The 27,623-nt window shown below is 41.8% G+C and overlaps 1 protein-coding gene across 1 annotated transcript; it reads left to right on the top strand.

The window, feature by feature from the left end:
• Positions 1-162: 162 nt before the first annotated feature.
• Positions 163-27,053, top strand: LOC310942142 (serine/threonine-protein kinase 4-like; the record flags this gene model as incomplete). The annotated part of the gene is made up of 11 exons (XM_083907448.1): positions 163-218; positions 5,263-5,343; positions 6,591-6,719; positions 6,889-7,003; positions 8,409-8,573; positions 8,714-8,881; positions 9,219-9,356; positions 9,477-9,608; positions 11,103-11,310; positions 21,199-21,350; positions 26,895-27,053. Exons 1-11 carry the CDS (start codon positions 175-177, stop codon positions 27,051-27,053), a joined length of 1,491 nt encoding a protein of 496 aa, XP_083763574.1. The 5' UTR covers positions 163-174.
• Positions 27,054-27,623: the final 570 nt, after the last annotated feature.

Here is a 27,623-nt window from a genome sequence, read left to right as displayed (position 1 = left end):
GTGCGCGTGTGTGTGGGTTTCTGCGAGCGGGCTAACCGTTGCCGTTAGCCGCCGCCGCTAGCGTTAGCAAGAGAGTTTGAATCGTTGAAACTCGGGGAGACGAGTTCGACGCAGACGGTGAAAGACGGAGGTGAAGCAACGGCGACGGGACAAGGAGAGGACAACGGGACAAACATGGAGAACAAGGACAAAGTCCAGATGAGGAGCCATCCCCGCAGGTAAATGACACCTGACATCCTCTGAAGTTAGCATCAGCGAAATAAAGACCCGACAAACTGTCACAGACTGTCAGACAGAACCAATCAATCAATCAATCAATCAATCAATCAATCAACCAGAGGTCGTGACATATTCTACTCAAGTAAAAGTAACACTGTTTTAATAGAAGTTTACGTAAAAGTAGCTTTTAAAAAAACAAGGTTCTTGTTAACCCAAAGGACAAGAGAGACACAAATCTCACATGAAGACAAACCTTTACAAATTACAGTGTTGACAAAATAAAATATGCATCAGTTGAAATTGGTCAAAGGTCACAAATGATTTAACTTTGGGACCTGAATTAACATCAATTCACTTGTCCTCATCATTCACCTGTCCTCATCATTCATATTTCCTCTGTCCTCTTCATTCACCTGTCCTCTGTTCTGATCATTCCCATGTCCTCATCATTCATATGTCCTCTGTCCTCATCATTCACCTGTCCTCTGTCCTCATCATTCACCTGTCCTCTGTCCTCATCATTCACCTGTCCTCTGTCCTCATCATTCACCTGTCCTCATCATTCACCTGTCCTCATCATTCACCTGTCCTCTGTTCTGATCATTCACCTGTCCTCTGTCCTCATCATTCACCTGTCCTCTGTCCTCATCATTCACCTGTCCTCTGTCCTCATCATTCACCGGTCCTCATCATTCACCTGTCCTCATCATTCACATGTCCTCATCATTCAACTGTCCTCATCATTCACCTGTCCTCATCATTCACCTGTCCTCATCATTCACCTGTCCTCTTCATTCACCTGTCCTCATCATTCATATGTCCTCATCATTCACCTGTCCTCATCATTCACATGTCCTCATCATTCACCTGTCCTCTGTCCTCATCATTCACCTGTCCTCATCATTCATATGTCCTCATCATTCACCTGTACTCTTCATTCACCTGTCCTCATCATTCACCTGTCCTCATCATTCACCTGTCCTCATCATTCACCTGTCTTCATTCACCTGTCCTCTTCATTCACCTGTCCTCATCATTCACATGTCCTCATCATTCACCTGTCCTCTGTCCTCGTCATTCACCTGTCCTCATCATTCACATGTCCTCATCATTCACCTGTCCTCATCATTCACCTGTCCTCATCATTCACCTGTCCTCTTCATTCACCTGCCCTCTTCATTCACATGTCCTCATCATTCACCTGTCCTCTGTCCTCATCATTCACCTGTCCTCATCATTCACCTGTCCTCTTCATTCACCTGCCCTCTTCATTCACCTGTCCTCTTCATTCACCTGCCCTCTTCATTCACATGTCCTCATCATTCACCTGTCCTCTGTCCTCATCATTCACCTGTCCTCATCATTCACCTGTCCTCTTCATTCACCTGTCCTCTTCATTCACCTGTCCTCATCATTCACATGTCCTCATCATTCACCTGTCCTCATCATTCACCTGTCCTCATCATTCACCTGTCCTCTTCATTCACCTGTCCTCATCATTCACACGTCCTCATCATTCACCTGTCCTCTTCATTCACCTGTCCTCTTCATTCACATGTCCTCATCATTCACCTGTCCTCATCATTCACATGTCCTCATCATTCACCTGTCCTCTTCATTCACCTGTCCTCATCATTCACACTTCCTCATCATTCACACGTCCTCTGTCCTCATCATTCACCTGTCCTCATCATTCACCTGTCCTCTTCATTCACCTGCCCTCTTCATTCACATGCCCTCTTCATTCACATGTCCTCTTCATTCACCTGTCCTCATCATTCACCTGTCCTCATCATTCACCTGTCCTCATCATTCACCTGTCCTCATCATTCACCTGTCCTCATCATTCACCTGTCCTCTTCATTCACCTGCCCTCTTCATTCACATGTCCTCATCATTCACCTGTCCTCTTCATTCACATGTCCTCATCATTCACCTGTCCTCTTCATTCACCTGCCCTCTTCATTCACATGTCCTCATCATTCACCTGTCCTCTGTCCTCATCATTCAAAAAGGTCACCAGCTGCTGTACAACCTTAAATAAAATAATATTACAGAGCACAGTCAAAATCAACCCTGAGTAAAAAGCTTTTCCATCACGTCTGGAGTTGTGACTCAGTTCAGAGCAGATTATAATGTGTTGTTGACACAGAGTCAGAGTCTGTGTTGTCTTAGGTCTGTTTTGACTGTAAATCTGTGAAAGGTTAGATTTGTTTGCGCGGCTGAATCCTGTTAAATGCCTTAAAGTCCATATACGTGACGACCTCATAAGTGTTTGAGTCATTAACTCTGTCATTCATCATGTTTGTCTTATGGACAAGTGTTTTGAACCAAATAATGATGTGGGAATGTCACCCATTACAGTCAGAGTACAAAATGACTCTTGATATAGCAATATATTATTATATTATCAGTGGCAAAACACAACAAAAACAAAAAAACTGTTGTCAAAGTTGTGCCACCATTGAGGGTTTTTAACCAACAAAGTGAGGTCATTTTTACACAGTGAGGACATTTTGGCCGGTCCTCACTTTGTTTTCATTGAAATCACTTGCTATAACATGCTATACTCTGTTTTTAACACAGCTCCTCAATTTGGTAGAAAACCCCCGTTTTCCAGCCCTGGTGTGTTGCACACTTTTTGCTCTGGGGCTCCACCTGCATATATTTTATGGTACCGCACCCAGTAGTTCTTTCTAGATGTCATTCATGAAGTAGACATTTGTAAATTGTGTTGATTTATAAAGTGGAAATTCTGGTCCTCACTTTGTCAGCACTTTTACACGGTCCTCAGTATGCAGCAAGTACAAGAATGTGTGTGTGTGTGTGTGTGTGTTGATTGACAGCAGGAAGTGACTCGTTCCTTTTCTGTCCGTTTATCAACAGGATGCGAGGGGAAACACACTGTTCACGCGTTATCGCGTCCACGCTCGCTCATCGAGGACAACGTGTAGGGACGCGCTATATTGGGCTTTTTTGCCGATATGCCGATATATCAGGAGTGCTCGAACCGCTAACGGGTCCCGTGTCGCAGCAGATGTGACATATGCGTTTATCAGCGCCGGGCACGTTAGCAACGTCAACGTTAGCGCACCGGAGTCCAGGCACTGTTTACCAATTAGCTCCGTTAGCTCCTTTAGCGCCGTTAGCGCGCCTGCAGTGCAACTGGAGCGGCGGTTAAAGATTAGCGTTACTTTACAGACTCATTTTTAACAATCGGGAGTCACGTAAACATGACGTCACGCGAGTCTCTTTCCAGTCGGTCATTATGGAAACGCACCATGCGCCAATGTGCGTTAGCGCTGACGCCGTTGTACGCCGTTAGCGCGTCAACTTGCCCAGCGCTAACATTTATATGTGGGTACGCTGTGATTCCCACCCTCTTTAGCTTCTTAAATGTGAATATTTTCTGGTTTCTTTGCTCCATATAACAAAGAAATCATTAAAACTGAATCATTTTGGTTTGTGGACAAAACGAGACGTTTGAAAACATCATCGTTTCCAGTTTTGCTAAACACCAATTGACATTTTATGGACCCAAGAAGAGAAATATTCTGAGAATAATCTTCATTTGCAGCCGTAAATCTGCAAATGAATCTCTGTATTTGCTTTACTCTGTCTATCAGGTTATAAATTGCTGATTTAATTGTTTAAATTTAGCTCAGCTTGGACTGTTTTAAACCCCCAAGGTTATTTCTTTTCATTGTTATTCTCATCTAAAAATGATTTCTCTGAGATCTGAGTGAAGCCCTGTGACTGCGTTCCATTTTTAAAAATAGAAGCACTTCAAAAAATAAGAACGGGACCAAGCCGAGGGAAAACAGAGAGCTTTTTTAATTTTAGCTAGTCTTTGTATTTGCTGTGTTCTGTTCTTTTACCCTCTACAGAGGGTCTAGAGAAGTCCAGATTATGGGCTGCTTCAGCAGATAAACATGGCCGTGCTCTAACAGTCTCTCTCTCTGTGGCTTGTGGTTTGAACTTGAACCGTTCGTCCACAGTTCAAGAGAATAAAATCTGCTCCAGAGGTTAAAGAAAGATTCAGACTTTGACTTTTTAGCAGACGCTGTTACAGTTTAGGAGCATTTAATCGTCGACCTGTAGCTGAACAGACTTAATGATCTGAGGAACAATGACTTTGGTTATGGAAATATATTAGTGAAATTCAAAGTCAAATAGAAACACAATATATTCCTCGTGTTCTTTACGCCTCACAGGGCAAAAGCCACAGTGCTTATCTCAAAAGAGTCAAAAGTTACCTAAAAAGAGTCAAAAGTTAACTATAAAGATTAGAAAGTTAACTAAGAGAGTCATAATTTAACTTAAGAGAGTCAAAATTTAACGTAAAAGGGTCAAAAGTTATCTGAAATTGGTAGAAAGTTAACTCAAAAGAGTCAAAAGTTAACTAAAATTTGTAGAAAATTAACTAAAAAGAGTCTAAAGTTAACTCAAATTGGTAGAAAGTTAACTAAAAGAGTCAAAAGTTAACTAAAATTGGTAGAAAGTTAACTAAAAAGAGTCAAAATTTAACTTAAAAGAGTCTAAAGTTAACTAAAATTGATAGAAAGTTAACTAAAAAGAGTCGAAAGTTAACTAAAGAGAGTCTAAAGTTAACGAGACTCAAAAGTTGTGGTTTATTTAATTATTGCATGTTTTAGTGCTGAAAAGGTGATAAAGTTAATGAAAAATATTGAGCATCACATCAACTTTAAGGACATATTCAGTCACATTAGTAACAGTTAACTGTGGATCTGATCACAGTCTGTTAACAAAGGAGAACTGGACGAGATTATTGACAGATTGATCAAAAATGAAAGTAATTTAAATTTGTGGTTTCCTCGTCCTTCAGCACTGACGTACGTGTGTGTGTGTGTGTGTGTGTGTGTGTGTGTGTGTGTGTGTGTGTGTGTGTGTGTGTGTGTGTGTGTGTGTGTGTGTGTGTGTGTGTGTGTGTGTGTGTGTGTGTGTGTGTGTGTGTGTGTGTGTGTGTGTGTGTCTCTGTGTGTGTCTCTGTGTGTGTCTCTGTGTGTGTTTGTGTGTTTACAGACAGCTGAAGAAGCTGAGTGAGGACAGTCTCACTAAACAGCCTGAGGAAGTCTTTGATGTCCTGGAGAAGCTGGGTGAAGGGTGAGTCACTGAGAAGACAGTGGTTCACTCACACAGTCACACACACTGTTTTTAATCTCACTCACTATCTGCACCTCACTCACTCACTCACTCCATCTCTGTCACTTTCTGCCTCATTTCTTCCTCCTCTGTCGGTACATGAAGCTCCGCCTCCTCCTCCTCCCTCTGCTCGTCAACATAAACACTGCCTCTTTATATCCTGTGTCTCAACTCACTTCCTGTTCTGAGCGACTGATTGACGCTGTGTGTGTGTGTGTGTGTGTGTGTGTGTGTGTGCTGTGTTCTCTACACTCCCTCACTTGTTCTTTATACTCCCTCATTTGTTCTTTACGTTCCCTGATTTGTTCTTTACACTCCCTCATTTGTTCTTTACACTCCCTCATTTGTTCTTTACACTCCCTAACTTATTTGCGCTCCCTCATTTGTTCTTTACACTCCCTCACTTATTTGCGCTCCCTCATTTGTTCTTTACACACCCTCATTTGTTCTTGACGCTCCCTCACTTATTTGCGCTCCCTCATTTGTTCTTTATACTCCCTCACTTGTTCTTTACGTTCCCTGATTTGTTCTTTACACTCCCTCACTTATTTGTGCTCCCTCATTTGTTCTTAACTCTCCCTCACTTATTTGCGCTCCCTCATTTGTTCTTTACACTCCCTCACTTGTTCTTTACACTCCCTCACTTGTTCTTTACGTTCCCTGATTTGTTCTTTACACTCCCTCACTTATTCTTTATGTTCCCTGATTTGTTCTTTACACTCCCTCACTTGTTCTTTGCGCTCCCTGATTTGTTCTTTACACTCCCTCATTTGTCCTTTTTACGTTCCCTGATTTGTTCTTTACGTTCCCTGATTTGTTCTTTACACTCCCTCATTTGTTCTTTACACTCCCTCATTTGTTCTTTACACTCCCTCACTTATTTATGCTCCCTCATTGTTCTTTACGTTCCCTGATTTGTTCTTTACGTTCCCTGATTTGTTCTTTACACTCCCTCATTTGTTCTTTACACTCCCTCATTTGTTCTTTACACTCCCTCACTTATTTGTGCTCCCTCATTGTTCTTTACGTTCCCTGATTTGTTCTTTATACTCCCTGTTTGTTCTTTACACTTCCTCACTTATTTGCGCTACCTCACTTGTTCTTTACACTCCCTCACTTGTTCTTTGCGCTCCCTGATTTGTTCTTTACACTCCCTCACCCTCAGGTTGATGTTAACTGGACCTTGTGTCTCCTGTGCGTCTTCACAGGTCGTACGGCAGCGTTTTTAAGGCCAACTACAAAGAGACGGGCGAGATCGTGGCCATCAAACAAGTCCCTGTGGAGTCGGACCTTCAGGAGATCATCAAGGAGATCTCCATCATGCAGCAGTGCAACAGGTACTGTTTTGAGTTTTGTGAATTGTGCTAAAAACTCGACGGTGAGTCCAATACATCTGTTTTTTGAGAAAAGGTCAAAGTCAGGCTGAGACCGAAGTGAAGAGACTGTTGTTGACTGGATGATTTTAAGGATTCAAATAAAAACACTCCACCCTCTGCATATGTCCAGTCCTCATGTGGTCAGATACTACGGCAGCTACTTCAAAAACAGTGACCTGTGGATCGTCATGGAATACTGTGGAGCCGGATCAGTGTCTGATATCATCAGAATACGCAACAAGACGGTAATGTAACACACACACACACACACACATGCACACAGTGTGTTTTATTACTTTATTTCATATCAGACAGTGCATGTTATTAAACACAGTATTAATGCTAATTTATTTACTTTTAATAGTCCAATAAATGTGCCGTTAAAGGTTAAGACCATTGGTTCTCAAAGTGCGGCCCGGGGGCCAATGGCGGCCCGCAGAAACATTTCTGGCGGCCCCGCAATGAATTACAGTTGATAGTTTTAATCCAGGAGCGACTAAGCTTATTAAATGTTTATTGGACATTACTGGATACAGACCAATAAGTGTAAACTGTACAACTGACATAGTGACACAGTATAGTATGACTTTTTTGTCAAATTTTGGCATTAAAATTTGTTCCCCAAAAACTGTAAAATTTTGAACGACATAGTATAGTATGACGTTTTTGTCAAATTTTGGACCAAATTTTTTTTTGAAAAAAAATGTCACATTTGGGACGACGTTGTACAACGTTTTTGTCAAATTTTGGACCAAAAACTTTTTCCCCCCAAAATTGTCAAATTTTGAAAGACATAGTATAGTATAACGTTTTTGTCAAATTTTGGACCAAATTTGGGACGGCATATGTAATTTTTGTCAAATTTTGGACCACATTTTTTTTGGGATTTTTTTTTTTCAAATTTGGGACGACAGTATTGTACAACGTTTTTGTCACATTTTGGACCAAAAAATTTTTCCCCAAAATTTTTTAAACATTTTTAACGACATAGTATAGTATGACGTTTTTGTCAAATTTTGGACCAAAATTTGTTCTTCAAAAAAATTGTCACATTTTGGACAACGTAGTATAGTATGTCGGTTTTGTCAAATTTTGGACGCCATTGTTATTACAAATGGGATTTCTTTCAGTTTTTTCCATTTGGCGGCCCTCAGTCCAATGTTGGGTTCCTAAATTGGCCCTCAGGTATCACAACTTTGAGAACCCCTGGTTAAGACAGATGTTTGTCTTAAGGCTCATCTGATTAAACTTAACTCTCACACAGCTTGAGATTATGTTTGCCATCTTATTTTGTTCTTTGATGTCCATTTTCTGACCGGAAATTGACGTTTGCAAAGCACTCTCCCACACCAAAGTCCATCGCGAAAATGTGTGTTTTTAGTACTTTTAGTACTACCTTTAGTAGTTTTAGTAGTAGAGACACAGGAGCTGCTGGTCTGCTGCTGCCCTCGTGTGGTCTTTTTGTGTCACTGCGGTCAATCTGAACATACAATCTCAAACACCGGAGTGACAAAATAAGACGTTTGAACTTAGTGATGGAGGCAGCAGTGGATCATCGACTCCAGGTGGACTTTGGTGCAGGAGAGTATCAAAAGCAACACAAACATTTACAGCCGTTGACGTGAAACGTGTGCGTCTGTGCGTCTGCAGCTAACGGAGGACGAGATCGCCACCATCCTGCAGTCGACGCTGAAGGGTCTGGAGTATCTCCACTTCATGAGGAAGATCCACAGAGACATCAAAGCAGGAAACATCCTGCTCAACTCGGAGGGCCAGGCCAAACTGGCCGACTTTGGAGTCGCCGGACAACTCACAGTAAGAAGAACGAGTTTTCTGTTTTTTCAGCTCCTTAACATGTGTGTATTTTCTGCTTTCTTTGCTTCATATATCAAAGAAATCGTTAAAACGGAATCATTTTGGTTTATGGACAAAACAAGACTCGCTCTGTTCCTCAGGACACGATGGCGAAGAGGAACACGGTCATCGGCACGCCGTTCTGGATGGCTCCCGAAGTCATCCAGGAGATCGGCTACAACTGCGTGGCCGACCTTTGGTCTTTGGGGATAACGGCGATAGAGATGGCCGAGGGGAAGCCGCCCTACGCCGACATCCACCCGATGAGGGTGAGAGTGTGTGTGTGTGTGTGCGTTTGGAGATTTAAATCCGTGTTTACATCATGGTACGGTACAGTTTGGAACAGTAAATCTGAGAATAGTACCTTTTTACTTGGTAGGTTGATGTTTTTCTGTCACCCAATCAGCTGACGGCCGTGGGTTTAGCTCCGCCCACACTGCACCATACCGTTACTAAATGGAACGGTTGTGGCCGCTTATTTTGGTACTGTTCCTAAGTGAAGTACCGCACCGTTCCAAACCGCGTCGTGGAAACACGGCGTACGTGAAAAACCTTGTTTTATGAATTAATCTCCATCTCCATCTCGTCTTACATTTCCTCGTCCAGGCCATCTTCATGATCCCCACCAACCCTCCGCCGACGTTCCGCAACCCGGACCTGTGGTCGGAAGCGTTTCAGGACTTTGTCGGACAGTGTTTGGTGAAAAACCCCGAGAAAAGAGCGACTGCCACACAACTGTTACAGGTAAACGTGTTCTTTCATTATTTCATTGAGGCGATACGGGGACAAAAAATATAAATAAGTCTCTACTTCACGCGTGTTAAATCCTCACCTCTTCATCTTTGTCGTATGTCACTCCTTCAGCATCCGTTCATCAAGTCAGCCAAGCCCAGCTCCATCCTCCGAGCGCTGATCACGGACGCCATGGAGATCAAGCTGAAGAGACAGGAAGAGGCGGAGCAGAGGGAGCAGGACGCGGACGACGACGACAATTCGGTACAAACGTTAAGAATCGCACAATAAAAACAAGACGTGCACGCGAGGCTATATCTTCACACGAGGCTATATCTTCACGCGAGACTTTCTTCACGCGAGGCTATATCTTCACGCGAGGCTATATCTTCACGTGAGACTTTCTTCACGCGAGGCTATATCTTCACGCGAGAATTTCTTCATGCGAGGCTATATCTTCACGCGAGAATTTCTTCATGCGAGGCTATATCTTCACGCGAGGCTATATCTTCACGTGAGACTTTCTTCACGCGAGGCTATATCTTCACGCGAGAATTTCTTCATGCGAGGCTATATCTTCACGCGAGGCTATATCTTCACGCGAGGCTATATCTTCACGTGAGACTTTCTTCACGCGAGGCTATATCTTCACGCGAGAATTTCTTCATGCGAGGCTATATCTTCACGCGAGGCTATATCTTCACGCGAGGCTATATCTTCACGCGAGGCTATATCTTCACGCGAGACTATATCTTCACGCGAGACTATCTTCACGCGAGGCTATATCTTCACACGAGGCTATATCTTCACGCGAGAATTTCTTCATGCGAGGCTATATCTTCACGCGAGGCTATATCTTCACGTGAGACTTTCTTCACGCGAGGCTATATCTTCACGCGAGAATTTCTTCATGCGAGGCTATATCTTCACGCGAGGCTATATCTTCACGCGAGGCTATATCTTCACGCGAGGCTATATCTTCACGCGAGACTATATCTTCACGCGAGACTATCTTCACGTGAGGCTATTTTCAAGTGAGGCTATATCTTCACGCGAGACTATCTTTGAGGCTATCTTCACGCGAGACTATCTTCTAGGCTATATTCACGTGAGGCTATCTTCACGTAAGGATATCTTCACGTGAGGCTATTTTCAAGTGAGGCTATATCTTCACGCGAGACTATCTTTGAGGCTATCTTCACACGAGACTATCTTTGAGGCTATCTTCACGCGAGACTATCTTCTAGCTATCTTCACGCGAGACTATCTTTGAGGCTATCTTCACGCGAGACTATCTTTGAGGCTATCTTCACGCGAGGCTACCTTTGAGGCTATCTTCACACGAGACTATCTTCTAGCTATCTTCACGCGAGACTATCTTCTAGGCTATCTCACGTGAGGCTATCTTCAAGTGAGGCTATCTTCAAGTGAGGCTATCTTCACGTGAGACTATCTTTGAGGCTATCTTCACGCGAGACTATCTTTGAGGCTATCTTCACGCGAGACTACCTTTGAGGCTATCTTCACACGAGACTATCTTCTAGCTATCTTCACGCGAGACTATCTTCTAGGCTATCTCACGTGAGGCTATCTCTCATCTTCTAATTAGAAATCAATATGAATCTGACTATTTTTTTCTAAAAGCCAATTGTCTTGGTATTTGTCCAGACACCAGCTAATGAGTTTTTTGTTTTGTAATAATAAAGTTGAATCAGTCGCAGTAACAGGACAACATGTCCCTGCTCGTTCTTTTCCCAGGACGAAGATGAGGTGGACCAGGGGACGATGGTGAGGACGGGGACGGGAGACTCCGGAACCATCCGCGCCGTGGGCTCGACGACGGGTTCGCTCAGCGGGACGGCGAGGACCATGATCGAGCACGACGACACGGGGACCATGCAGCTGGGCACCATGGTCATCAACTCTGACGACGACGACGACGAGGACGAAGGCGGCACCATGAAAAGTAAGTCCCTTTCAGTTTCACAGGATTTCAAAATAAAAGTCTTTTCAGGTTGTATTCAGCCCATATTTTTGAGAAGAAAGTCAGCTCACTGTCAAAGTGAATCAGGTTTGCAAATATTTTCAACAGATCCTTGTTCAGGGCGATGCCGACTATTATGATGGTAAATTTCAAGTTATTCCGAGATACTTTTTGTTTTTCGGGGAGAAAGTCAGCTCACTTTCAAAGTGCATCAGAGCAAATTTATAATTCATGAATTTCAAAAATTCATAAAAATTATTCCTTAAGATATTTGCAAATATTTTCAACGGATTCTTGTTCAGGGCGATGCCGACTATTATGATGGTACATTTCAAGTCATTCCGAGATACTTTTTATTTTTTTGAAAATAGTCGGCTCACTGTCGAAGTGCAACAAGAAAATATTTGCAATTAAGAAGCGAAAACTTGTTTTAATTGTTAAAAAAATCCCACAAACAAAGATTAATCCATTAGCATCATAATGGATGATAAACAGCTTAGAAATGAGTATAACGATGACCAGATGATATCTTCAGTTAGTTCCTAGTAGTCGTAATAATAATACTTTTATTTATAAGTGATCTGAGCTTGTTGCACCTGTAAATAAATGTTTGAAGTGACAGTAATATATTTGGATTTTGCCTTAAACACATAAAAGACAGATAAACCAGAGAAACTGAAAATTTCACAGTGTCATCTTTAATATTTACAAATTAGAACCCCCCCCCCCCTTTTTTTGTCATCATTGAGTGCAGCTGGTGTTTTTTTTTTTACCACTAGAGGGTGCAGGTGACCATGAGATGGCCTCATGAACTGCAGCTTAAACTCCCAACAACTATGACTTATAACATTCTTCTCTCACCTGTTAATGGTAAACAATTGTCATATTTGAATAAATATATGATATTTTTCCCACCACAGTGTGGCACCGTGGAGCTATTATCAGTCCTCGCACTCGCGTGTCCGGTCTTTGCCGCACTTTAAAGAGCCGTTAGAATTGAAATGTGTGTCCAAGGGGCGGAGTCTTTCCATCCCACGATGCACCACAGTTCAGGTCAAACGTGAGTGGACAGGATCTTACTCCGTGTAATGGTGAATACATTAAAATGCGTACGTTAAGTCTGTTGTGTGTGCAGTGATGGAGTGATGTGATAGTGCTGCATCAGTCTGAGTCTGTTTTTAATGCAGTGTGGGAGTCGTAAGCGTTGGATGGGTCTTTTTTGGAGAGAGTCTCGGGAAGATTTTTGGACTCGGTTCAGTCGTCTGTGGGTGTTTTTTTTTTCTTCCTTTGTTTTCAAACACAAAGAATTAACCCGAATAAGACACGACGTCGCTTTCATTTGTCAGTTTTCTGCTTCTTAAATGTGAATATTTTCTGCTTCGTTTGCTCCGTAAAAACAAAGAAATCATTAAAACTGAATCGTTTTGTTTGTTGGGAAACATCGATCAATAGATTCTTACGTTTTATGGACCAACAACACAAAACCATGCACTAAATGTAACCAAACATACTGTAAAATAAAGGTAACTACTCTGTAACATATCGCTAAATAACTTTCTGTATTTATTACTTATTCGATTTCACTCGTCGCATGACGCGTATACGATGATACGCCGCGATCTAGCGGCGGTGCCGTCACTTTGCGGGTAACGCAATCGCCATGCATTGTGGGAAATGTAGTTTAGGGTCAAACGCACGCTTTAAAGCAGCACAGACCTATTTTAACGCAAATTTTTAAAGACCAATTAATCACTCGCGGGCCACATAAAATGACGTGGCGGGCCACATCTGGCCCCCGGGCCTTGAGTTTGACACGTGGGATCTACACAGACTTAACAAAACCACAAACACAGTTCAAATCTTAGCCCTAAGCTCAAAAAATGAGGTTGCGCGTCATTCGGAAACCAGGTTTTGGTCTCCATGAGGACTTCAGGTCCTGACAAAGACGGTGTTTATGACAGAAAAAGGTCCTAAATAAGTGAGAAATACAGCGGTTTTTAGCCCTTTTAAGTTGTGACGTCCAAAATGTCCTCATAATGACCTCACAAAAACACACACACAGTCTGGTTTCCATGACTTCAGAGGACATTATGGAAAGTGACTGTTGTGTTAACCATAATTAGCACTGTTCTAATCCTAATCCTAACCCTAATCTAACCTTAAATTTGAGTTATTTACGTTATCAGGACTTGCTTTTTGTCCCCAAAAGTCCCCTAAATTTGACTGTGTAAACGGATTTAAGTCCCCACAACATGAGTAATACCACACACACACACACACACACACACACACACACACACACACACACACACACGGCGGTGTCTCCTGTCTGATATCAGTGTATTGGATTAGCATGGATCTCCACCGCTGGCAGCTTAAACTGCATTAACACAGGAACATTCAGACTTTATAATTACATTAGAGCCTTTGTATCCTTCATTGGTGCATTTGTGTGTGTGTGTGTGTGTGTGTGTGTGTCCGTGTGTGTGTGTCCAACACTAATTGGCCGTGGTCTGAAGCTGAATGGCCTCGGAGAGAATCATGATTAGGTATTAGATCAGATATCGATCCGCTCTGGATGGAATAATAAAAGGACTTTTAATTCACACTGATTGCTCACTGAATCTCAATCAGCGACGTTTGGAACCTCACTCACTCACTCACTCACTCACTCACTCACTCACTCACTCACTCACTCACTCACTCACTCACTCACTCACTCACTCACTCACTCACTCACTCACTCACTCACGGGAAAATAAAGTCAGAATTGAAAGCACAGACTAAACTAAACTGTAGCCTGAGACGACATCAGTCTGAAGTGAGGCGGCTCAAACTTTCCCTTTTGTTGTCTGAATGTAGAAGCAGCCATTATGTTGACTTAAATGAATTATTCAAATCAAGGCTCTCTGAGCCTCTAATCCTCCCCGCGCTGAAACGCTTTGCTCCGCGGACGCAGCCATTACAGTCTTTAACGTAGGTTTTCTTCATTAAAGACGGCGCTGTGTCTTCTAAAATGCTCTTTGTGGGAGTTCTAGTTAAAGTGATTTAGTCGCCGTGTACCTGCTCAGCTCACTCTCACTCTCTCTCTGCGGGTTATTAAAGTTTAATTTTGTTTTGGGAAGCTGCCGGAGCAGATGGTCGTCCTCTCCTCTCCTGAGTCCACTCTGGTTTGGCCTTCACCTGAAATTCAGATTTGTGTTTTCTTCTGTATCTGTGACTCTGTGGAGCGAGCGGAGCGTTTACGCTGCCGTGTTTAGACGTCGAAATCCCACGCTATTCTAACGTCAGTTCTGGACTTTGTCGCTGCTGTTTGTATTTGACCAGTGCAGTGGGAGATTAAAGGTTATATTACAGATTATAGTTACGTTCACAACGGCAGGAGAATCTCTGCAGATTATAGATGAGGCAACGGTTTAGAGCTGCAACTAACGATTGTTTCCGTAATCGAGTAATCGTTTGGTCCATAAAATGTCAGAAAACGTTGTCAAACCTGGAAACGACGATGTTCCTCGAATGTCTTTGTTTTTGTCCCCAAACCAAAATGATTATATAGCGATTTCTTTGTTTTACGGAGCAAAGAGATGAAGAAAATATTCACACTAAAGAAGCTAAAACAATCTTGTTTTAATCACCGATGAATCGATTGTCAAAATAGTTGACGATTAATTTGATTAATCGAGTTGCAGGAGGCATAACATTCATACACAGGGTTCCCACGGGTCCTTGAAATCCTTGAAAGTTTTTGAATTTGTAAAAAAAAAAAAATTTTCAAGGCCCTTTTAAAGTTTTTGAAAGTCGCCCCAAATAAACACGGGTCATTGAAAGTGCTTGAATTCTGTGCAGTAAAGTAGTGAAGTTGATATTTAGGTAAAAGTCTCCCTCGTTTGTGACGTCGCCACCTGCTGTTTCGCGCCCCGCGTCGCTCGACGTACGTAGACGAGGCCTACGCAGGACAAACGCGGAGACATAACTACTAGCGCCGACCTTTGAGGTCGTGAGATTCCGTGCAGAACAACGAGCGAGTAAAGTTCAGACGAGAGAGAGCAAATGGCGACTAACGATCATTCCAAGATCTCTGTGTCACCAAAGACAAAAGACAAAGTCCGACTTGGACAACGAGTGGACGCCATCATTGACGAAGACAAGTTGTCCTTCCTTAAGCTATGTCGGCACATCTGGTCCTTGAATTTGACAGAATTGGTCCTGGAAAGTCCTTGAATGTGATGTCAACGAAGGTGTAGGAACCCTGGTTCCCACAGCCTTCAGTCGGCCAGAAGTGAAGTGTAAACTTCTACAAAGAAATCAACACGTATGCTCTTAAATTCAGAGTAAACACAGACATGTCCACTTCCTGCTGTGAGGTGGTTTGTGATGGTCAGATGGTTCCAGTAAAACATCACTCGCCGAGACCTCGCTGTTCTTTTTCCACTTCCTCATCTCTGACGTCCGCTCTCTCAATGTGGAAAAACCGATCAAGACCTAAATGTCACCAGAGTCCGTTCATTAGGAAAAGATGTGGGCGTGGCAGCGGCTAAGCTAATTAAATAACAACCAAAACAAACCTGCTCCTTTATCACTGCCCAAAGAAAAGCCGTGAGGGGAAAATAGAGAATTGTTCTCTTAAATTCAGCCAGCGAAAAGGTCTTCTCAGTCGTCTCGGTTTATTTCACCACTTTCTCTGACTCGCTAATGTCCGTTGTCTCTCAGTTTCACTGAAACTGGGTGAAGACGCTGATTTATTTGGCCAATATATTTTCTTTTTCTTCTCCATCTGGCAAAATATAAAATAACGGTGTCATGAAAACAAATCGTACCAAAAATAGCTTCATTTGCAATAAAATGGCTGTATTTTCAATAAAAAATCGTTAAATGCGGGAAAGCGTAGATCATCAATAAAAACGTTTATGATAAACCCAGACCCAGATTTTCTCGCTGCGAGTACAACGACGTAATGATGCCTAAACGTGTGAGAGGAAAAAACTGTATCATTAAAAATCTACAGTTCTTCCACTAGCATAAACGCGCGAGATGTGAGGAACACTGCCTGCTAGCTTCCCTGCCTCTCCGCGGCGGGGGGGTTGGCATGGCAACCAGCAAAGCACAGTGAGTCACAATTTATGTGGACTGCGAAGCTCACCACACACTGACCTTAAATCAAAGACCCGGCTGTTGCAAATCCGACCTTCTTCCAGATGATTATGTTGAAAAATGGAAACGAGGAATGGGGAAAAAGCTGCTGCCGGGTTCCTGGAACGCTTACGAGCCAGTGCAGAGGAACCTGGCGCCAGAAATGGACAATAATCCATCATTGAGTGGCGATATTTGAAATACACTAAGGCTCTGTCCCAATACCTAATATTTCCCCTTGGTTTAGAGTTCCCTCAGCCATAAATTCCCCTCGTTGTAGGAAGTGGAATTGGGACATCACTACATGCAAATTAGTGTGAACGTAACGAACGTGCTAACCTACGTCACATGTTGACAATTCTACCGGTGGAACGTGCTACTATTTTCATTCAGGAAAAAATGCTGGCGGATCAGTCCATGGTATTCGTGTTCAAGTGAACGCCGGTACACACATCTACACACTGACAAAACTACTCAGATGTAGCAGAGCTAGCTAGCTGGCGGCTGTTTGCCGGGTGCTTCGAGAGCGTTTGCCCGTCGTGCAGCTCTGCGTGGCGGCGGGCGTGCTCTCTCGGGGTGCTGGGCGGGTAGTCGCTAGCTAGTTAGCCAACTGCTTTCATAAATCGTCACTTATTTTCCGACATTAGTGTTCAAAGCTCAACGGTCCTTTGTAATGTAATCAAACCAAAACATATTCCAACACAATTCGACATTGTAACGCGCTTATTTGCTAAAATATATTATAACGGAAATGTTCCTCGGCAGATGTGGCCGCCATCTTTGTTGAAAAATATCAGCCGGATCAGCCGAATATTTGTGTCTAATGAGCGGGAATTGATATTTTTGAAGAAACTAAATCATTTATCAAAACAACTGGTAACTATTTAGATTAATTGTTACAGCTACTAAAATGTTGTCCTGTGTAGATACGTAGTTAAAAGTTTCTCATGTTGGTTTTACTGTTTTTATCCCTAATAATAAACATACAGATATCGTGCCAATAATTTCGTGTATCCCTAGAACAGATTGGAGCACAATCGTCCCACCATTTTTGCTAGCTAGCCGTGCTACAAGCCATTAGCGACGAGGCCCATGGAGCCTCAGTTTAATTTTCTTGTAACAGCTGATTACTCAGCTAAAAATGATGAACCTGTTCACTTCTAATGGACGCTCAGGGATGCGTTGTTGGTACTGGACACAGAGAAAGTGTTATTGAGCCGCCCTTACTTTATTATCACGTGCCGATGGAGTGGTCTGTGTTTTGGGGCGCTAAGCTAAAGATAACGCCGAGTGCACCCCAAGGATACTTTAGAGATTCTCTCGAATTAGCAGCTGTGGCTCAGCAGGGGAACTGGAGGGGCCGAGTTTCAACTCTGCTAAATGTGGGTCATCGTCATTTCTTCGGAGGTTTAGGGGTGTTCCTGGTTATTGAGATTGTTTAAAAATAAATAAAGATATCACGCCTACAGCGCATGGATTCTTTAGTTTTTATCTGACAAGAGATGTCGCAATGTAAACGCTGAACAATCTGCCAAATGAAAGCGTTCTTTATCATGGTACAATCTCCAGTAATTGTTTGTCCATTTATATAACTTGATTATCAGCCATAAATAAATTAAAAGTACATACATAAACCAGTCTTAATATCCTTTTAGTGTCACATCAGATGTTCCTCCGTCCACGAGGCCGAGGAGCAAGATAATGCCGAAAATCGGAAAAAATCTCAGGTTTCACAAACCGTAACGAACAGTTGGAGGTTGAATCTAAGAAAGCGTCCCTGCGTCCTTGTAGTTGGCGAATGTGACCACTCTCCTCCTGTGTTGTGTGCATCCTGTGGGAGTGGAAACAACACAACGGCTTATTAAAGTCGTGAATCAAAGGCGCCGGGCGTCGCTGATGCTCTCAGTGATTTGTTCCGCTCATGGACTCATCCGGGTGAAATTAGCGATGCAGACGAAAGAGTTTGTCCGACGAAAATGGCATCTGCCCGTCGTTTTTTAATTTAGTGTTTAGCACTCGTCGGCAACTCCACGCACGACATTTCCTATTTCTGCTGTTTCATCACAGGCCAGAGAAGAAAAAAGGGAACACTTTTTTGTCCTTCAGTGTTAACGTTGTCTGATAATCTTAATCGGTCTTAATTCACCTTATTCTTAAAGTGATAGTTCGGAATTTTGGACATAAGACCTATTTTCCAACTCAGCCGGTGTGATGGAGACGTCTGGAGACGTTTTCAAGAAATTTCATTCAGTTCTTCTAGTTGCCGAGTTCGCTGATGCTATGGCTAGCGCAAGTCAATGATACAAGTTAGCATGGCATTAAAAACACTCATACCGACCCATGCTAACATGTATCATTGACTTGCGCTAGCCATAGCATCAGCGAACTCGGCAACTAGCTATTTTCTTGGTTTCTTTGCTCCACACAAACAAAGAAATCATTAAAACTTAATCATTTTGCTTTGTGGACAAAACAAAAACATTCAAGAACATCGTCATTTCCAGCTTTGACAAACTGATCAACGTTTTTTTTTAACATTTTACGGACCAAACGATTAATCGTGAAAATAATCGACTTAGATTAATCGATTACGAAAATAATCGTTAGTTGCAGCTCTAAAGATCAGCGTCAGTTGATCTCTGTGAGACGCCACAAAATACCTTTTTATTCCCCCGCGGTGAGCTTAACGGTGATTGGATAAACATGGTGAATATCGTCGCTTCCAGGGAAGCTTGGCGTCTCTGGGAGTCGTCGCGAAACGCTCGGCTGATGCATGATAATAATGATGATGCTTGGAGGAACTGTCTGAAAGGAGGAGCCACTTTTTGTTTGACAGCGTTGTAGAAATGCAAACGATACATTTTCATTTACAGTTTCTATAGTAATACATATCAATATAACACGTACCATTGCTATATCCGTTACATCCTGGACAAACTAGTGTTCCTGCAGTTGAAACCCTTCTGTAAACCTCATCAAGCGCTCCTTTATAAAAGCTCTTGGAGTCTTTGACAGCCTGTCACGGAGAACTTTTAAGTAATAAAAATGTGCCACTGTTATTATTAAGCAGGCTGTTTGTTATTGATCTGGCAAACTTTTTGAGAGGACGACGTTCTTTTCTGCCAAACCGGCTCTTAAACTGATTGAACAGTTAATCCGGAGTTCACCGAGGGCACCACTGGATTGGCTGTTGGTTGATTGATTTTTTTCTACCTCTCTGGTGAGACGTTAAGCCTCATGTTTAATCACAGAGATCAATTTATTACCTCGTACAGAGATACTAAACTCATCCAGCCCAGAAGTTCAGCCAAGCCTGCATCCTCCTGTGAGGCGAGCAGCAGGGGGACGGATGCTGGTGTTAGTTCGGCTATGCTTCACCGCTACCGTGTCTCTTTGTTGTATAAGAGAATATGGTTGTTTTCAGACGGGAACTCGAGGATATGTCTGTACATTTGGCATTTTTGACCAACACAGAGAGACACTCGCTGTGGAGTGCTTTCACGTGAGCTCGCTAGAACATTAACCAACGATTAAAGAGCTCCTGAACGTCACGTGGACGCCACGTTGGAAGGGAAAGCTTCTGAGTAATTAAAGTGAACGGTACCAGTGACAGTTGCAATCGTTTAATAGTTCACTGTGCGAGACATTGAGCAATTATCCCAGACCCTGACAGACTGAATACTGTACGTCTGATCCTGTCAGAAACCACCGCATGGAAACGGACCTTCAGCTTTTACGTCAGGGGTTCTCAAAGTTTTGATACCTGAGGGCCAGTTTAGGAACCCAACATTGGACTGAGGGCCGCCAAAGGAAAAAAAAGAAAAAAAAACTGAAAGAAATCCCATTTGTAATAACTATGGCGTCCAAAATTTGACAAAAACGTCATACTATACTATGTCGTTCAAAATTTGACAATTTTTTGGAGGGAAAGTTTTTGGTCCAAAATTTGACAAAAACGTTGTACAATACTATGTTGTCCCGAATTTGAAAAATTTTTTCAAAAAAAAATTGGTCCAAAATGTGACAAAAAATTACATACTATACTATGTCGTTCAAAATTGGACAATTTTTTGGGGAAAAAGTTTTTGGTCCAAAATTTGACAAAAATGTTGTACAATGCTATGTCGTCCCGAATTTGACAATTTTTTTCAAAAAAAATTAGGTCCTAAATTTGTGTGTGTGTGTAAAATTTTTTACAATCTTTGGGGAAAAAAGTTCTTGGTCCAAAATTTGACAAAAACGTTGTACAATACTATGTTGTCCCGAATTTGACAATTTTTTTCAAAAAAAAAATTGGTCCAAAATGTGACAAAAAATGACATACTATACTATGTCGTTCAAAATGTGACAATTTTTTTGAAAAAAAAATATTGGTCCAAAATTTGACAAAAACGTCATACTATACTAAGTCGTTCAAAATTTTAAAATTTTTTGGGGAAAAAGTTCTTGGTCCAAAATTTGAAAAAAACGTTGTACAATACTATGTTGTCCCGAATTTGACATTTAAAAAAAAAAAAAAATTGGTCCAAAATTTGACAAAAAATGACATACTATACTATGTCGTCCAAAATGTGAATTTTTTGGACTGGACACTGTTTTGAATGTGACATTTGCGTCCACATATTCAGTCACGTCGGTCTCTCTCCACAGAGTTCCGCGCAGGTGTTACAGCAGCTTCATGCCGAGTTTAAATCCCTGTCGTGAAAGTAAACGTCAACGCCGTGTTTGTTTTTTTTACAGGGAGAGACGAGACGATGCAGCCGGCTAAGCCGTCCTTCCTCGAGTACTTTGAGCAGAAAGAGAAGGAGGCCAACGGTCGTAACGACGGAGGAGGAAGAGGAGACAACCGAGCGGACAACCGCAAACTGCCCTGCGACGGAGACCTCGAAGTGGTGAGTCACGACAATTAACTGAGACGATGAAGGCGTATGAACCTCTTACGACGGATCGCAGAGACGGTACGAAGCGATTAACGTGACCGCAGCTTCCCTTTGACCTCTCGCTGCTCAGATTGCCAAACTTAATTTAGCTCAAAACTCAAAATGACAACGCCGCAGAACGAGCAGATTAGTTGCAGAAACGGCCTCCCAATACATTTAAGAGAACCCCTTATCTAAATCTCTGTATTGTTGTTATAAATCGAGGTGAGAAATGCACTGAGTGCCTTTTACGCTTCCCGGCAGCAGCAGCAGCAGCAGCAGCAGTGAGTTAGAAAGCCGAGGCCGTTGGTCTCGCTCCAGGACATTTAAGCAGGACAAATGGCTGCTGCTGGAATTAAATATTAAATATGTGACCTTTTTAAATGCGAGGTGGTTTCTCTCACCATCCCACAGCTCTGCCTGTTCATGCTGTAGATGTTCACAAGGTGCTGATGGTGGAGCGAGAGTGGAGAATCATCATTATTGTGGTGGTAAAACACTGTGAAATGTTCATTTCTGTGTTTAGTGAAGTAGTGTTTACTTTGTTGTTAAATTGTGTGCGTGTGTGACACACATCTACAGCGACTCAGATCTGCGTCGGTGTTCGTTTGAAGATGTTACGTTAACAGGCGGTGACAGGTGACCGCCGGCTGACCCTGACTTTCACTCATGTTTGCCCTCAATCGTTAATATTTTAAAACTGTCAGAGCGGAAAATACACACACACACACACACACACACACACACACACGTGTTGTCTTACCTCTTATCACTGTCACAACTACATGTAGTATTGTGTCGTATCACACGTCGCACATTAGCGCCGCGTACGGCTGAACTATTGATCGAATTGATATCGAATTCGCAACACGGCTTACTGAGATTTTGTTTATATCGCAGGAGGTGCAATATAATTTTAGATGTATTATTGTCTTGTATTTATGTACATATATATGTATATAAATAGTGCCAGTCATGCAGGATCCAGTGTGTTGAGCTAACGGGGAGCAGCTAACAAGATGCATTCAACGACCCTGGTAAAATATAATTTTAGATTCATTGTTGTCCTGTTGGAAGAGCTGTATATGTATTTATATACATATACATGTATATAAATAGTGGCAGTCATGCAGGATCCACAGTATGTTGAGCTAACAGGGAGCAGCTAACGAGATGCATTCAATGACCATGGTAAAATATGATTTTAGATTAATTAATGTCTTGTTGGAAGAGTTATATATGTATTTATATACATACATATGTATATAAATATTGGCAGTCATGCAGTATCCAGTGTGTTGAGCTAACGGGGAGCAGCTAAATTTTAGATTAACTGCTGTCCTTTTGGAAGAGCTATATTTATTTATATACATATACATGTTTATAAATAGTGGCAGTCATGCATGGTTCAATGTGTTGAGCTAACGGGGACCAGCTAATGAGATGCATTCAACGACCCTGGTAAATTTCATCACTTCTGCTGGGATCTACGGTGTGTTGAGCTTTGAGGAGCAGCTTAAAGATGCATTCAAGTAACCTCAAGCATACCACAAATTTTTTTTTATCATTGCCATTTGCAATTAATCTATTGAATATTTTCTGGATCAATCAGTTTGGTGCAAACAACGATCAAAAACGATCAGTGTTTCCGCCACAGAACTCATTTATATGATTATTAGCAGAATAGATTAATTTAGTCACTGAAAAGTAATTTAAATTTTTTTTTTTCTTTTTCTAAAGGTGAAATATTTCTTATTTTGAGCCAATGCACAGCAGTAAACAAGGAATCAATCTCTCAGAGTCAAGGATCAGAGGTGATTGATTGTTCCAGTCACTTAAATTTCCTCATCCCTTCCCTAAGAAACAGTTACAGTCATCACACTTTGTCTTGGCCTTAAAGGACGTGCCAAATAATCAATAATCAAACTGCATCTCTGACATAAAATCATCAGAGTTTGTCGTCTTCTGTCCCGTCTCTGGACGCGGAGACGATAACTGTGCTGAGACGTTCTCGTCAACAGTGGAAAAAGTGAAAAACGACCATATCTGTGCATTTTTATTGCACCATTAAAAGTTTGAGGCGGTGAGATATGAACAAGAATCTCACTCCTGAGGATTTATCCTCACATTAGACTTGCAAATGTGAGGATAAAACGCTGATTTCTTCAGGGTCTTTAATACTTTGAGGCAGCTTATTTGTTGACGCCGTCCCGTCGACCGCGTTTAATTTTAGATCCGTCTACTCTGCTATTTTTGTCTTCTGCTGCCAGATGTTTGTTAATGTGCTTTTCTGAGAAACAAAGAGCTGCATCATCGCAGATCTGTTGTCTGTCTGACACTGAACTGAAATACGCCGTCTCTAAATTCACCAAGTCCTCTGTTTTCAAACATTAGCTTTGCTAAATGTTAGAGATTAACGTTGATGTTTTCAGGATTTTTAAGTTTTTAACTTTAATCTACAGATGGACTTTGTGGGCTTTGATTCTTTTGATGGACGTCGCGTCCGTGACTCTTCACTGACAACTCTCTCTGAGAGTAGATTTGTGAATTATAAGTTGATTTCTGAATTATTAGTAGATTTTGGAACTTTAAGTAGATTTGTGAATTATAAGTAGATTTTTGTGAATTTATGTAGATTTGTGAATTTTAAGTAGATATGTGAATTTTACGTAGATTTGTGAATTATAAGTAGATTTTGGAACTTTAAGTAGATTTGTGAAGTTTAAGTAGATTTTAGAATCATATGTAGATTTTGGAATTATAAGTAGATTTGTGAATTATAAGTATATTTTGGAAATTTAAGTATATTTTGGAATTATAAGTCGATTTGTGAATTATAAGTACATTTTGGAACTTTATGTACATTTTGGAACTATATGTAGATTTTGAAATTGTATATGTAGATTTGTGAATTATAAGTATATTTATGAATTTTAAGTACATTTTGACACAGGAGAATGTGTTTATTTTCTTGTTAAAGCGGTGCGTTGTTTAGCTCCGTTATCGAGGCAAAATAAACCGTCAGATCACGATCGGTGGACAAACGCTGATGTTTAGCGTCTTCTTCTTCCATCCGTCCGTTCACTTGCTCTGATCGTGCATCTTTTGAACACTTGGTACAAAGCACTGACCTTCATTATTAATGAGAGACGAGCCGAGCAGCCATGTTGATTTAGATTTTTTCTAAATCACTTTCTTGTGTTTTTCATCTAACAGAGTCATAATCAACATAAAAAACAATAAAACCAGAGCCTCTCTCTCTCTTTTACAGCCGCTCTGAGCTCCTTCGCGTCGTTCATTTGGGTTTTTATTTCTGAGTTTGACTCTGGTGTGTTTTTCGATCAGATCAGCTGGTGTGTTTGCGGAAGCCTGAGCGAGCGTGAGAGCAGCCGTTAGCTCCCATGCTAAATGTTTAATGATAAGTGTTTGGGCTTTTTCTTCTTTCCAAGTGCTTGTCAGACACAATCCTGCAGCTGCTACAGTCAAGTGGAAAACAGCAGCCCGTAGTAGACATTTAGACCTATTTCTATTTGGAAGAAGGAAGGAAGATCAACGCGTGTCCTGAAGCAGAATCAAATTAGGACAAATGGTCAAATCAATCATATTTAACTATTGACTTGAATGTTTATCCAAACACAGTAAATTGCTATTTAACAGAACCTAATTATGACTCTGTAAACACAATTTATGTACACAATTTTGGACAAAAGGATCAATCATCAGCTTTGATCCAGGTTCTATTATCTATTTTCATGAATCATAGATTATTTCTCCAGTTTCTTCTTAGCGATCGTCGACTAAATATAGAAGTTGTGAGGTTTTTAAAAATGATCGGAGGTCACTTTGAACCCCCGGTGTCGTCCCGTTGGTGGACCGATCGCCCGCTCTCGGTCCACTGGTCCAGGACGCCAGTGTTATTTTAGCTCCATTGATTGTGGGTAATAAATAGCCCGGGAGGGAAGTGCTGCTGGTAAAAGCCAGCAGGGGGCGGGGGGGTTAAACCCCCCAGGGAGAAGCTGTATCAGGATCCAGGTTCCTGTGTGAAACCCTCAGAGAGACGGAGGATAAAGGTCAGTCTCTGCAGCGTTTGAAAGCCTCTGGAATAGATTCACTCCTCGGGCGCCTCGGTTAGCGCCGCTCGTGCGTGAAGTATTTTTAGTTTGGTCAAAGATTTCCTTAAGTGTCCTTAATGGACTCGCCGCCGATTGATTTAAAGACGAAACAGAAACGAAGTCATTATTACTACAAGAAGGTTTGTGAAGCCGTGAGGTCACTTCCTGTTGATCGATTACAACCCTGTGTTCTGTAGTGACACTGAATCTTAACATAGATATAGAACAGATAAAAATACCCAATACAATCCCAAAAAAGTCTGTGTATCACGTTTGATACCAATATGCTACGTGAACAATGGAACTTCCACCTAGCAACTGTGGCTTCCGGTAGATTGTGTTGTCGTCGTGATTTTCCGTTGACGCTAGCGATAGTGCTAAGTCGTAGAGTCAATTTTATTCGTAATAATTAGCGGATTTCGTATACCCTCGGTACCCTCACCATCCATTCGGCTCGCACACACACTGCAAACCTATGAAAGTTTATTGTACTATTGTACCGTGACAAATTCGTACAAAGCGGTACACAACAATGTAGTGCCGACGTTCTGACTTTTTGTTACGATAACCATCTCACTTGTATCTGAAATCCGCTAATTTTACAAATAAAATTGACTCTATGACTTAGCACTTCGCTAGCGTCTCCTGGAAATTGCAACCACAACACAACCTACCTGAAGCAGCCCAGCGTACAGGAAACCACGGTTGCTAGGCGGAGGTTCCGTTGTGCACATAGCCTATTAGCTAGAGCTGAACCAATCATCGTTTATTAATTTGTTACTAAATGAATCGTCAACTATTTTGAGAATCGATAATCGGTTTGAAGCAACAAACACGATTTCTGATTGTCTTTAGCTTCTTAAACGTGAATATTTTCTTTGTTTCTTTTTTTTCTCCACAAAACAAAGAAATCATTCAAACTGAATCATTTTGGTTTGTGGACAAAAACAAAGACATTGGAGAACTTTATTTCCAGGTTTGACAAACACTGATCAACGTTTTTTTTTTTTAGCATTTTCTGACTGATTTTATGGGCCAAGTGTGGCCTCACCTAACCACTTTTTGGTGTTTTCCATTAAAAGTCAGACTTTTATTCATCAAAAGAGTTGCAAAATGTATAGAAAATATAGTCGAGACATTGACGAGATTAGAAATAATGATTTTTTTGCTTTGTTTTCAGCTGTGCTAACATCATTGAGGGTTTTCTAATCACCCAATAGCTTCTAACACCATTAGCAAACACAATGTACCATTAGAACAGTGGAAATGAGCCTCTATACACCTATGTACATATTCCATTAAAAACCAGACGTTTGCAGCTAGAATAGTCGTTTACCACATTAACAATGTATAGATTAATTTCATGTTATATTCATTGGAAACACCTGCTGTGTCTTGTGCGTAGGTGAGCACGTGGTCGGTGGAGGAGCTGAGGCTCAGGCTCTCCTCCCTGGACCCTCAGATGGAGCAGGAGATCGAGGAGATCCGTCAGCGTTACCAGGCCAAGAGGCAGCCCATCATGGACGCCATCGAGGCCAAGAAACGGCAGCAGCAGAACTTCTGAGGAGTTCGGGCCGAGCTCCTCGCCAACCAGGACGCACAGCAGGTTGGTTTTAGGAAACGACGCTGGAAGACGTTTGAGTGTCCTCTGAACTGGTCTGAGAGACGCGACGTCTTTGATTTTGGAATTTGGATTTTTGGAGAAGACGTCCGGCGACGATCGTCAAATCACTGAGTTCTTAAAAAAACCTTTTTGTTCTGACTTCTGATTTTTAGCGACGCTGGTTGGTCGTCTCTTAATCTCTTAATCCACTTCCTCCTGTGGTACATTTACCTGCCGACTGTTGAGTTTAGAGGTACGCTTCACTTCCTCCTCTCGGTGTTTCCACTTTGTCTCAACGGGAATCGTTTTTCTTTCTCTTTAAAGGGTTTCGGGGTTTGTTTCTGCACACGACTGCGTTTTTAAGTCAATGTTTGTCAAAAAGAACGACCACAGGAGTTTTCGTTCTGCATGTTTTACTTTTCACTCGGTTTGGGTTAAAACCGTTTCTCTATCGTCACTTTGTTTTTGTTTTAATCTTTCAGCTTCTCCTTCTCCAGGAGTCGTCGCAGCGTTTTGATCCACGTTTGATTT

The sequence above is a fragment of the Microchirus variegatus genome (assembly GCF_963457635.1).
Source record: "Microchirus variegatus genome assembly, chromosome: 21".
Classification (NCBI taxonomy): Eukaryota; Metazoa; Chordata; class Actinopteri; order Pleuronectiformes; family Soleidae; genus Microchirus; species Microchirus variegatus.
This window is presented reverse-complemented; position numbering and strand designations above follow the sequence as displayed.